This window comes from Podarcis tiliguerta (genome assembly GCF_965153285.1).
Source record: "Podarcis tiliguerta genome assembly, chromosome: 5".
NCBI lineage: Eukaryota > Metazoa > Chordata > Lepidosauria > Squamata > Lacertidae > Podarcis > Podarcis tiliguerta.
In genome coordinates, this window is record NC_139538.1 from 29,092,804 (window position 1) to 29,106,806 (window position 14,003).

The 14,003-nt window shown below is 43.5% G+C and overlaps 1 protein-coding gene across 10 annotated transcripts in view; it reads left to right on the forward strand.

Annotated features, from left to right (window-relative positions):
- Positions 1 to 14,003, forward strand: part of DOCK10 (dedicator of cytokinesis 10) — a 197,411-nt gene that overhangs the window by 24,481 nt on the left and 158,927 nt on the right. For 5 of the 10 annotated variants that reach the window (XM_083442503.1, XM_083442513.1, XM_083442515.1 and 2 more), the window contains exon 1: positions 11,415 to 11,617. In XM_083442503.1, the coding sequence (XP_083298629.1) occupies positions 11,519 to 11,617 (99 nt within the window). In that variant the 5' untranslated portion in view covers positions 11,415 to 11,518. Of the gene's footprint in view, positions 1 to 1,307; positions 1,399 to 3,475; positions 3,740 to 11,414; positions 11,618 to 14,003 lie in introns of those variants that run through there. The other 5 variants (XM_083442522.1, XM_083442504.1, XM_083442506.1 and 2 more) reach the window with 4 other exon arrangements.

Consider the following 14,003-nt stretch of genomic DNA (forward strand, 5'->3'; position numbering starts at 1 on the left):
CGCCTCTTGTTTTTCCTACCAGCATGTAGTCATCACAATTTGTAACCATTTGACAGACAGGAATTTGTCAATACCCATTTTAAATCCAACACAATTTGATTCAAATTATCTTATTGGTACACCACACACTAGTTGTTGTTGTTGCTTAGTCGTTTAGTCGTGTCCGACTCTTCGTGACCTCACACACTAGTGAGATAGACTAATACAGTGGTACCTCAGGTTACATACGCTTCATGTTACAGATGCAGCTAACCCAGAAATAGTATCTCAGGTTAAGAACTTCACTTCAGGATGAGAACAGAAATTGTGCTCCAGCGGCGCACTTAAGAACAGTTTCAGGTTAAGAATGGACCTCTGGAACGAATTAAGTACTTAACCCGAGGTACCACTGTATGGGCATAGGTATACAGGCAACTCCCGTTTTGCATGAGTTCAAAGAACGTATGCCTGTGCATGCACAGGATGGTTTTGGACCCAGAAGAGGGTGTGAAAGGGGTGGAATGGGGCCAGCTTATTCATGTTCTGCCAGCACACACAGCAACCCAGAACATAACCCCTGCACAATACAGGGGTTGCGTGTTCTAACATCGTTACTATCCCATTTGGTGCGTGGATTCCGACAATTATTATTATTATTATTTTGCCTCGTGTCGGAGTCACTTGATAGTATCAATGCCTGTAAATACTGGTCAGCTATCACATTTTCAGTCTGCATGTAAGAAATATACTCCTAAAGTTCTGGTCCTTGTATCTGGGAGAAATGTCAAGGAACATATATTAACATCTCAATGGCAATGGCTTTTCCTTCACATGTACATACTACCCTGATTCCACCACATTCACTAGATAATCCAAGCAACATAGGGTGCAGCCTCAGAGAGCCCTGAGGCTCACTGCTCTGTGCCCAGACACTGCCTTTTAAAATTAATGCCAACTAAGCTAGAATAGCTGGAGAGAGTCCTGCAATAAGCTGACGCTGATTTTAAATTTCAAAGCCTTGGCATTCAATAACATAGCCCTTGGGCAACTAAACCTGTGTTTTCCATCTCTTGACTTTCCTAAGTGCCCAAAGCAGAAGAGATTATGCATTCGTGTTCTAGCTTCAGACAGGCACCTTGCTGTCATTCAAGCAGAGGTGGGTGTGACAAACAAGGCAGCCACAATGGCATGCATTGCTTTATTTCCTGAATATATATTATATATATAAATATATATATATATATATCTCATTTCTGCCTTTAGTTTCCTTGGTTATGAATTGAGCGCACAAACACTAGTGGAATAAGTTGCTGTTTCCTCTCTTCTAGATGGATGCATGCCATTGATGAAATGGAAGAAAAGGACAGATGTTTGCTGCTGCTGCTGCAGAATTTGTTCCATGCTGCCACCAGATTTCAGGTTTGGATTACCTTTTCATAAATATGAGATATTTTCATAAATATGAGATATTTTCTGGTCATGTAAAAATGACCAGAAAACCACAGAAATTTAACTAAAACGATGTGACATGCCTTCCTGGACGTGCTATTTATATATTTATTCAAAATTATACCGCTTTACCAAATACCCTGGACAGAAATTCATTTGGAGGGTGGTGGAAGAAAATATTTAAGTTCATATGTTACCAGTTGTGGTGTGGTAACACTCATTCTGCTCCACTCATGATTGAAGGAAGTGATCATGGGGTGGTGTTGCTGTTAAGTCTCAAGACAAGATTACCAGCTTCCAGAGTGGGAAGTAACCATGCTGTCAACTCTGCCCATGATACCCACTTCCTGAAATGTTTTTTGAACTGTGTAAAAGCAGCCACACTGCAGTGTGGGTAACACAGGATCTGAGCCTTTTTTGCAGCCATTGTTTGTAGAACCGGATGTCTGGCAGAATCACTTATCTGCATTAAGTGTGTGAGGATCATTGCATCACTGTATCTGATGATGCTGACCTAGGAGTAATAATAATATTATAATAGTTTATTATTTATACCTAGCCCATCCTATGAGGGCCTGTGGCTTGATTAATGCCTTCTGACCCCGTATGGGACAGCTGCATATTCCTGCATTGCAGGGGGTTGGGGTTTGGACTAGATGACTACTTTTAGAAGACATCTGAAGGCAGCCCTGTATCCAGAAGTTTTTAAAGTTTGACATTTTATTGTGTTTTCATGTTTTGTTGGAACCTGCCCAGAGTGGCTGGGGAAACCTGGCCAGATGGGTGAGGTATAAATAATAAAATGATGATGATCCTTAGCAGGGCTGGATTTAGGTTTGATAAGCCCTAAGTTACTGAAGGTAATGGGGCCCTTTATATGTCCAACTGTCCTTTGTCAACAACAAATTGTTGCTGTTTTTTGTGTTGAATATATGCTATATGGTAAGTTGTGGACTTAATATGTATCTAAAGCCATTTGCACATAACAAAATATGTATTTTATCTAAGTAATTGTTGAAAAGTCCAGAATGCAAAGCCCAAGCAGAATGTAGGCACCCTATATATAGAAATGAGCAAACCAGAGATATTTTAGGGAGCAGGCTAGCAGGCGGGGCCCATTACTTACATCATAGGAGCCTACACAACACAAACACTGTTGCTATTTGTAGGTTTTATTTTTTGGGTTTTTATCTTATATTTTGGAAATGTACATCCAGGGTTTTTTTTCCCCTTTAATTTTTTTGGGGCCCCCAAGGGAGTGGGGCCTTAAGCTATAGCTTGTTTAGCTTATACGCAAATCCGACACTGATCCTCAGGGTCTTTACCAACGGTACAGTTCTGGCACGCAGGGGTGCCAGCTTGAATTAGATAGGGGGGTGGCAAGTAAGCTCCGCCCCTCATAATTGAACACAAGATGCAACCTGTGCACACAGCATCTGAACGGCAGTGCCCATCAACTTGGGGGCAGCACCCCCCTTAAATATTTTGATGGGGGGGCATAACTGTCAACTTTTCCCTTTTCTTGCGAGGAATCCTATTCGGAATAAGGGAATTTCCCTTAAAAAGGGGGAAACGTTGACAGCTGGGGGTGGGGGGCGCTACGAAGGGAGCTCGGCCCCTAGGAATGGCTCCTATGCCAGCATGTGGATTATTTCACAGGTAGCAAGGCAGTCCTGCGGAGTGTGGGACCTCCCTCCTGCTTATTCTAGGGGGCATCTGCCCCGAGGCCCCCGCTGTTTCCAGGAGCGAAGTGGGAGCCCTGACAGCCTCGGCCTGTTGCGGGGAGCGGCGAGGAGGCGCTGACTAGACCCCGCTCAGGCCAAGGCAGCCGTGTGACAGAGAGAGAGAGAGAGAGAGAGAGAGAGAGGCGGCTGGGCAGCTGGCGGGGAAGCTTTCCCGCCGGTCGTTCTGCAGAGTTGCCAACTTGGGCGCCTCCGTCTCCGCTCCGATGCCTCGCCTCGCGACGCTTCCCCCCTCCCCCTCAAAAAAAAGGAGAAAAGCGCCGCGGAGGTGAATGGGGGGGGGGCGGGCGCGCGTGTCACGCCTTCGAGGGGCAGAGGGGGGAAAGCGAGAAGAAGCAAGCAAGCAAGCCCCGAGTTCCGCTTCCTGAACGCGGCTGAGAGGCGGGAGTGCTGCCAGTCTGCGCCGCCGCCGGACTTTTCCTGCCAGCCTCTCTGACCCTCTCATGGCTGTGGAGAAAACGCGGAGATTCACCCGGAGCCTGCTGCGACCCAGCTTGGCGTCCGAGCACCGCCAGAGCGCAGCCGCCGCCGTCGCCAGCGTCGTCAGCCGCTGCCGGCTCCAGCTGAGGGTGAGTTCAGTTCGCCTCTTCTGGAGAGCGCGGGAAAGGCGCGAAGAAGCGCCGTCCCGTCTCCCCCCCCCCCCCGGGCGCCGCCAATGAACTCGCGCTGTCCCATCTCGCGCGCTGGCATCCCTTGGCAGGGCGCGCGTACCATGTGGCTTGGAAGGGGGGGTACGGGATGTGGAAGCAGCGGCGCAAAGTGGGGGAGACGGAGGGAGCCCTAGCGCCTCCTGTGGCTCGCGGGGAGTCCCGGCGTTTACTGTCGCGACGAGGCGCGTCTGTCTTGGATCGGAAGGCCGTTGTTTCGTTGTGTCCCCTTCAATAGTATTGAGACTTGGCCATGTGTATAGCGCTGTCGAGCGTTCAGAGCGCCTCCCGTTCGTTCTTTCAAACTTCTAAGGAAACTTTAATCTGGGATAGCTCAGCAGTGGAGCATGATACTCTTAATCTCAAGGTCGTGGGTTCGAGTCCCATGGGTGGTGGTGGCGGGGGACGGGACAAAAGATTCCTGCATTTCAGGGGTTGGACCAGATGTCCTTTTAGACCCCTCCCAACTTTACAATCCTATTATTCTATAAGGGAAATCAGTATTTTCCCACCCACCCCTTTCATATTTGAGCTGGGAACTGGGGAGAAAAGCAGGGCTGAAGCTTTCAGACTTGAGGTTAGCCGAAAAAGTGACACGCAACAGCGTCCGATGCATGTCTATTGGGGTTTGATGCTGGGATCTTACTCTCAGGGAAATGCGGCTGGGATTGCAGCCTTCCTTCCTAAATTCCCCACAGAAGCAAGATTCAAAGCTTCCTGCTCAAACAGCTCTCTTGCTGAGTAATACTATGCATGTGTGATCAGAAGCAAAGCCCACTGTGCTCAGTAGGTTTTACTCAGTAGGGTAAGTGTGCATAGGATTGCACCCTTAGGCATGGTGTTACAGCTGCTCTTTAATTAATAAGATTGTGGCAAAGGTCTTTCAAACGGCATGTTCTGGTGTGTTGCATAGGACCAGCATTCGAAACTCCCAGCATTTTGGGATTTCATTAATGCAAACAGTTTCTGAGTTCTGGGCGCAGTACTGCCCAAAAGATTTCAGACTGAAACTGCCACTGCTGGAAGGAAAGAAGGACCTTTTTCTGCCTCCCCACTTCCAGCCACTCGCTGAAGACTGGAAAAGGGATCCTCATAAGAGTGGGGTGGGCGGGGGAAGTATGGCTTTGTTTTTGCAGTCTTAAGATGAGGACTAGACCATGTGAAAAATGAACATAAGATTCATTCATTTTCAGCTTTGTATTATTTGCGGTGCCCATAACCTAGGTTTAAGGTGTCATTTAGCTCCTAGCTTTCACATCTCAGAAACACTATGTAAGGCATGCTTGGCAAATCCACACCGTGATCAACTCCCACTCGGAAACCAATGTCCCCACTGTGGAAGGACGTGTGGATCCAGAATTGGCCTCCACAGTCACTTACAGACTCATTGTCTTCCATAAACACAGTTTTAACAATCTTACTCAGCTACGAGTGATCGCCAAAGAAGAGGAATAAGAAGAAGATATGACATCTGTTTCTTTGTGGCCATCCATGCCTATGTTGCTCCTGTTGGGCATTGGTGCTTTCAAATAGTAACAACTTCCTGCTTTGTTAGTCTGTTGCAGCTAAAACAGCCAAAGAGGCCTTTAGCTGCTTAAAGCATAACAAAATATATTGTGATACATAATAAATTTATGCCATTAGCATTCCTATACCAGAATCCAATTTATCATGAAGTGGACTAGTCCATGAAACTGTATTCCATTATGAATTTTATGTTTGCAGGTTTCTTTATTGTTCTTGCTTTCTAACAGAGATCCCATCCAGCTACCCCTGTTGCACAGAAAGTGTCATGACCTCCATTGTAAGGAGGGTTCCATTGTTTTTAAAGGGTTTGGGGGGTAGTTACCCACCTGAAAAATCGCACAGTTTAATATAGACCACTGAGCTATCGATTCTGACTGTAACACTTGGGGGAAAGATCTGATGTGTCCTTGGTCTGCAATGAGCAAACATTGCCAAATTATTTCCTGTAATTTTTATGGACATGCGGCAGTACAGGAACATTGGTGCAAACTCTGTGTCTCTTGCATAAGAAGTGGGTGGATGAAGATGTTCCATTCATAAACTGCCTTCATTATGAGTTCATCATCGATTGGCAATGTTTCCCCATGAAAAAATTATGTCTTAACTAGGGAAAATTTTGAATGACCAAGCTGCCATGCGACTATGGCAAAAAACCTACCTGTTTATTGCCATCTATGGCAAGTATGTATACATTATTATTCAGCGTAAGAATACCCTGCCCTTAACAACAGTTTTTGCTTTACATGTATGCAAAAAGCATAACTGGTTTTTCTGATATTGGCTGTTAGAACCATTGGGAGGAATTCAATGTAGTTTTAAGAAGATAGTTCCATCAGTTCCAGCATTTCAGCATACCAGATGGAACAATCTGCCCTCTCCTTCTTCCCCATGCACTATTCTAGGAGTTCCTCTGAAAGCCACCCCCCCCCAAGCCGATGTGAGGGGCAAATCAGGAGAATAGAGGGGTGAAAAGTAGAAGACCTTATATTGCCTTCTGCTGCCGCGACTCATTCATTTATTGTGACAGGAACAAAGTTAAACCTTTAGAATCAACATTGCTCCTCTCCTCTACTCCAGACATGAGAAGGCATTTGGAAGCTTTTGCTTCTGCTTCTGATTAAATACAATTCAGTATTGCATTCAGATCTAAACAGCGGTAAATCATAATGATGGGGTGTGGAACCAAGACAGCTTCATAATCCATAATTTGAAGTTGGCTTGTTGCAAGCAAACTGTAGTTCAGATTAACCTCTCCCCCCTTCCCCCCTTTTTTTGCATTCAGTTCACAAGCAGCTATGGTTAATCACAAGTGAAAGCTTCCAAATTCCATTCTGCAGCTGTGCCAAGGGAGAAGAAAAAGTGGGAAATATATGAGCCTGAGGCTTCGCAAAGCTAATTCTTGTCATGATAAACCATGGTTGATTGTGACATCCAAAGACACTGTCAGTGTGGGCTCGAAACTGCATAATTTTTATTGTTAAGAATCTTAAGTTACTGTTGGCTAGAGTACCACGGATCTGGAAAATGCTATATATTTCTTGGCTATTCACTCGGCCAAGGATTGTAGCCATGTGTGAACTTACAGAAGGAATTCCATCACCAAGTTCATTTTTATGTTGCACAGCAACAGATTTCTGGCAAAAGAGTTTCCAGCAGCAGTCATTTGGCAGTGATAAATACACCCTCTTGAGTAAGTAACATAAATTATTTAGGTTTGATACATCAGAGTTATACAATGTATGTATTTGTATGTAACATTAAGCTAGTATAAATGAGCAAACATGCAGGTTGCTGGAGTGAAGAGCTAAGCCAGGGGTCAGCAAACTTTTTTCAACAGATGGGCGGTCCACTGTCCGTCAGACCTTGTGGGGGGGCCAGACTATATTTTGAAAAAAAATTATGAACGAATTCCTATACCCCACAAATAACCCAGAGATGCATTTTAAATAAAGTGACACATTCTACTCATGTAAAAACACACTGATTCCCAGACCATCCATGGGCTGGATTTAGAAGGTGATTGGGCTGGATCCGCCCCCCCCCCCCCGGGCCTTAGTTTGCCTACCCATGAGCTAAGCCATAACGTGGTTTAGCATCATGTCTGAATCTGGGCTTGTGGTTTGTCTCCCCCCAGACAAGCCACAATCATTATCAAGAGCAAGCCTTAGTTACTGCTCATGGTTTGTCTGGCGTGAGATAAACAATAAACACCCACTTGGATGCAACGCAAAGCCAAGCCATGGTTGCAGCCTGAACAGCAGGACTTGAGGTGCAGCAGTCATAATCTTCACTCTAAGAACTTTAATGTTTGTTTGTTCGTGCTCATGCTAAACCATGGTTTGGCTTAGTGTTACATGCAAACCAGATAATTTCCTAAAAATATTTACCTTGTTATTTCCAGAAACCGAAAATATATATGGTTATTTAACAAAACAAAACAAAGAAACCACCCAAGGGAAAACCTCTATTGTACAGTATTTTAAAACATAATCTAAAGGTTGCACCACACAAATTTACAAGTCTTGCAAGTCTCACTGAAGCTATTTAGCATTACATGCCTATTAATTCTGAAGTTTTAAGATAGGATATTTCTGGCATATTAATAGGCTGGGTCTACACAGGCAGTGGAATGAAACAGGAATTAATGAACTGCATGATTTAAGCTTGCAGGACAAGAATTATATTTTTGAATGTCCCTTCTAAAAAATGTGTGGGCCAGGCCAAGGAAACATCCGTTGAATATATTAATCTACTTTCCTGTTTTGAAATTTTGTGGTTCGATCCATCATATGCCCAGTGAGATAACCAAAAATGCAGCTAGAATACAGAGGTCTTACTAGTTTGGAAAGCATCACATTTTGGATTAATGTTATGCCTGAATTGATCTTATTCAAACAAACCTAATTCAGATTAGATGTGAGGGGAGAGGGTGACCCACTCATGACTATTAACCCTTTCAAGGCAGGGGTTTGATTATTTTAAATTGAATTCAGTATATGTTTATTGTACAGTCCCAATGCATTATATTTTCTTTATCTCCAGTTCTCAGCTTTTGATGAGATGATGTACACATATGCATTAAACCAAAAGCCTATCCACTTAGATGCCAAGTAGGTGTGCCTACTGATTTCTTCTTCTAAACAACTGTTAAAGCTGTAGGATCCCAATTGGATTTTGTATCTGGCCATCAGTATTATAGGCAACACACTAACAATCCCTTCAATAAATTATTAGTTTATATGTAATAATTCATTAGTGGGAATATTTAAGTCTCTAGAATATACCATCATGTTTAAAGATCATTCTGTGTTCATTATTTTGATCTGCAGTTTTCAGTGGATGCAATGTAACTTTTACTTTTCACCCGCCCTCGTTGTTGTTAATTGTGACTGGATCACAGGGCAACAGTAGCTTTTTTAAAAAAAAAGTTTGTGTGGCCTTTCTTGCACATGCTACATATTTGTTAATGTTGAGACTAATGTTGAACCCCAGTGGGTGGTTGTAGGTCAGATTTGCACGATCTGCGGCCAACCCTCCCTCCCTAAAAAAAGCTCAACAACAAGAACTTTCCAAAAATTGGAAGGAAGGGTTGACAAAAATATTTTTGCACTGGGTATCACCTGACCTTGCTACACCTCTGTCCAGACCATTTAAGTTAATGCTTAAAGCAGACCATGGACTGCTGGATGCAGAGCATTGCAATCAGTAAATGTATTCTAAAGGGTAAAGGTAAAGGGACCCCTGATCATTAGGTCCAGTCATGGACGACTCTGGGGTTGCAGCGCTCATCTCGCTTTACTGGCCAGGGGAGCTAGCGTACAGCGTCTGGGTCATGTGGCCAGCATGAATAAGCCGCTTCTGGCGAACCAGAGCAGCGCACGGAAACGCTGTTTACCTTCCCGCCAGAGCGGTACCTATTTATCTACTTGAACTTTGACGAATTTTCGAACTGCTAGGTTGGCAGGAGCAGGGACCGAGCAACGGGAGCTCACCCCGTCATGGGGATTAAAACCGCCGACCTTCTGATCGGCAAGCTCTAGGCTCTGTGGTTTAACACGTCCTGGTTCTAAGCATGTCTAATACTGCCTATTAAAGCCACAGTAAACTATGGAGGGTCATTTCTAGAAACAAAATGAATAGTCATGGAGGCTGCTAGAAGTGGAATTTGTGCAGCTGGTGCTCTGCACATTTGTGCTATCTGCCTGCAGCAGTTGATTATGAGGAACTGCAGTGGAAGATGTGGACACAGCTTGCCATGTGTAGTACCTGCCTCATGTACACCTGATCAATGTAGGAAGTGAAGCGTGATCCATGTGTGTTTACTCAGAAATAAGTCCTCTTGTATTCGAAGGGTCATATTCCCATATACGTGTGCACAGGACTGAAGCCTTAGCTTGCAATCCTGAATGCACTTACTATGGAGCAAGCTGCATTGAACACAGTGGAACTTGCTACAGTGTAAAGCATAGGATGCCACTGTCAGACTCCCAAGGTGCCACAGTGCTTTCCATCTGTTCTCTTCATAGCAGGAAACAAAGCAGGCATTTGTGCTTAGTTCATTTCACCCAGCACCATTTCTGTGTAGCCTTCACTCACCATTCATTTTGGTACAGAAGCCCCACTGAAGTGAAGATTGTACTGCAGCAGTGCTTGGTAGATTGCTCCCTGCATTTGTTTCAGTAAGCCTCTGCATTCTCTTCCTGATGAATGCAGCTGCTGATGTTGAGTTATCTGCTAGGAAATTTCAAAATGGACAAAGAAAGTTGAAACCCATGTTTAATTTCACTCTGTGAGTAATTAGACACTGTGGCATTGGCACAGGATGTGGTTAGGAGAAACAATGGTTCAGCAATATTCTAACACAAATTTTGTGTGGGGGGGAGAGAGACAGAGAAAGACCAAATGGTCTGAAGGTTATGGTTGTAGTCCACTTTCACTGTAGTTGTCCTGTTATCTCTAGTGAGATTCCATTGAATAAATGGTGTCCAACCTACATTCCGTGCTGTTTAATGGGAGCAATTATTATTTTATTTGTACGGAATGGTTCACCCCACTTTAGAGTCAGAGCTTTGGATTTGAATAGACCCAGAATATTATAACTGCTAGGTTAAGTGGCAGGGAATTGGCAGAAAATCCAAGAAGCATTCTTCTCTAGTGGAGTTGGAATATACAGTGTGTCCCCTGAAGAACCAGGATTAAAATGTGAACAGATAGCAGATTTGCAAGAGCTACTCAGCCAACTTTAGTGACTTTCTCTTCTCTACTTTCTCCTTCTGATCTGTCCACAGGAGGTCTGTGGATCCAGCCAGTTATGGTACATGTATGTTAAGTAGGATCTGGCTATATCAGGTTCCTACAAGTGGTTGTTGTTGTTGTTTGTTCTTGCTGTTGTTACCTACATAGTTCCATCACTGTACATGGCACTTTACAGAATACAATAGAACAGGCTACTGGCCTATGGCTTTTCAATCTAATATTCAACATGGGGGAAATAGAGAAAGGGAAGGGAACTAGAGGCAGGGCTAAACAGGGAAGCAATATACATTAGTTTCAGTCACACATCCTTAGCCTTAGTTGCAGACTGTGTTCTACTGGGCATGGGAACTAGTGCGCTGTGCCAAAGGCTTCATGGAAGAGGTGGGTTTTGAAAAGGTAACCCTATGAAGCAATAGAGGTGCCATCTGTTAGCCGTCACTTTAAATAATGCAGATGGGTTTTAGAGAGAAAAGAAACTGGTAATACTCTACAGAGTAATCTGAACAAAAACTTCCAAAAATTCTACTGAATATTCAATCTTTGGTAAATCTCATTTTGTTAAACTGATCTTACTTACTGTAGGATAATTTCTCTCCCTGGAGAAATGTTGTGAAGAGGCTCACTTCTTAACATTTATGTTATCATTCAATAGGCTCAGCTACCAACATATAGATATATCTCATAGCTACTGGAACGGTGGATTAGGAGGCAACCAGAAAAGGGCAGAGGCAAGAATGTGTTGCTTGCAAATTCCCTGGCTGCTGGACTCGCCCTCTAGGAGAGACCAAGACAAAGGGGCAGTTTATTCCTGCAGCTCTGTCCAACTAGCTTGACACCAGAGATGAATTTGTTCCTCGAAAGAGGAGGAGGCAGAAAAAGAGCAAGAAAGTCCAGCCAAAGGAATAAAGCATAACGGAGATGGGAGAAAGGAGAAAAGAAGTAGCAGAAAAAGAGAGAACAAAAATGAAATGGAAAAGGAGGAAAGAATCAAAGAAAGCAGCATCCAAGCTTGGACAGGTGGGTAGATGACTAACAAACTGACCCTTGAATTCTTGCAGATTCCAAGTTAACACACACACACCCCTTAATTTAGGTGTGCTGCTATAAGCTGTTGTAATTTTTAAAGAAGGGACAAAGTTTTAAAGTAACAAAAAAAGAAAGAAAAAAGAAATCATTTGCTCTATGAATCATGCTGAATAGCAAGCATTTCAAAAGGTTTGTAAACTTCAAAACAAACAAACAGCAAATTAGCTTTAGCTTTACAAAATTTGTTGTCCTGCTGTGGCAAAGTAGCAAGTTTGAAGTGGAAGAGCTGAAATAAGCAATTGGCAAATAGCTTGCAGTTGCAGGGGAGGAAATGGACTGATTATCATGAGCTGAGTCAATTGAGCTGAGTCAGTCTTACAAAAGGAGGACTAATAAATTTGCTACAGGTGGCAATATATATGAACGTTGTAATATCTCTCAGACTTGCTATGATTTTTAGTTTCTACCTTGTCACCTTCAGTAATTCCTAATTAGTTCTGAGGATATGATTTTCTATTTCTTGTATTTTGAACTTTGTTTGATGGTTGAAGGACCGTAATAAACATTTGATTTATTGAATCATGCAAATCCCCAACTGCAGACTGAAATAGTCAGGGTTGGCCCACCTGTGAGGCAGACTGAGGCAGCCACCTTGGGCAGCAGAAGCCCAAGAGGCAGTGCCCCCACAGGTGCCCTGCCCACCCTGCTGCCTCCTCTGATGGCAGAGAAGAGAAATTCTGTGAGATATTGCAAGAGCTCTGTGTCACTTTGTGGGCACTGCTGCACAATCCAAGGTAAGGGTGCCTTCAGCAGGGATAGTGGGGTGACTCTTTCCTGTTTTACCTCAGGACTGGAGATGTATACATTTCAATATCACAATGTGCAGTGTGTTTTCATAAAAAGATAACAGCTCTAAGTATGCCCACTGCAGACGTGCAACCATAGCATAAGATGGACAATTTTCACAGTCTTTGCTGCCAGTTTGGCCCCCCCCCCCCTTATACGATAAGAAAAGAGGGAGCGGGAAGGAAACCAGTAGCATATCAAAATTAACCTATATAGGTATAGTATACTGTATACCTATAACTGGGTTAGCCAGTGCAGTGCCCTCCAGGCAATCAACCGCAACCCTCACCAGCTGTGGTCAGCATGGCCAATGATTGGGAATGATGAGAACTGTAGTCCAGCAACATCTGAAGGGACCCACATGGACTACCCCTCTTCTATAACACATCCTACACCTATCTGTCTGGGACCAGAGATCTGCAGGAAAAGGTCTTCTGAAGCTCTGGCTAGTACCTGTGGTACATTGGGTGGTGGTGTGCTACAGGACCTTTTCTGAGGTGTCAGCTATGGAATACCCTCCCATCAGAAATGTGGCTGGCATGAGTCTTGATGGCAGCTGAAAACATCTCTTCACCGTATTGGCCCGAATATAAGCCACACCCAAATATAAACTGCACCTTTAAAATTCAAGGGGGGGGGGGGAGGGAGGAAAAAAGACAATACCCGAACATAAGCTGCTCCTTTAAAATTCACTCTCACACCTGTTCCGTTTTACCATATGTCTATTTCAGCAGTGATATCGTAAAAGCCAATTTTTGTAAGGTCGCGAATTTGAGCCACACTTTAACTTTTCACGGTTGGAATTTGGGGGAAAAGTGAGGCTTATATTCAGGCCAATACAGTATTTCAGAACAGTTGATAAGTCGTCCGTTTGTAATGGGGAACTGTTTTGTGCTGTTTGCTTGGTATGTGTTGCAATACTGGCCTTTATTTGTTACATTGTGTTTTATAATTTCAACAATAATATTTATATGTATAAACCACCCTTACGATGTTGTGCAGCATAGCGGTTTATTAGAAAACATATAAATAAAAATAGGGAATGCTGGTAGCCATGGAAGGCTAGTGTCAAGTAGTCACAAATCAAGCTGAAAATTAGTGTCCTATTGGTTAGTTAAAAAGTGTGTTTGACTTGATGCATACTGGCTTAGGATTGTTCAAAACCCTCATTTCTTAAACACATTGCTATCACTTTTAAGTACAAAAGTGATGGCTAACATTCACATTTATCTTTGGAAATAGCAAGTGCGCACAGGTAGAAACAAAATTGTATGCCAAATATGGTGCATGTGCTCTTTGTGCTGTATCGTCATGGAATATAAAGTACATGGTGATTTCTATTGCTGAGTCCAAATACAGTTTGTTTAGCTTTCTTTTGTTATTGAGGGTAAGATAGACTGACTGGGAGCAAATATGAACTTGCATCGCTTTGACATGTTGACCTAAATTAAATGATGCAGATATAATGGTGTTTAATGAATGCAGCTAGCTTACAAGCACCAGCAGGAGAAAAACACCTCTTCTCTAACTG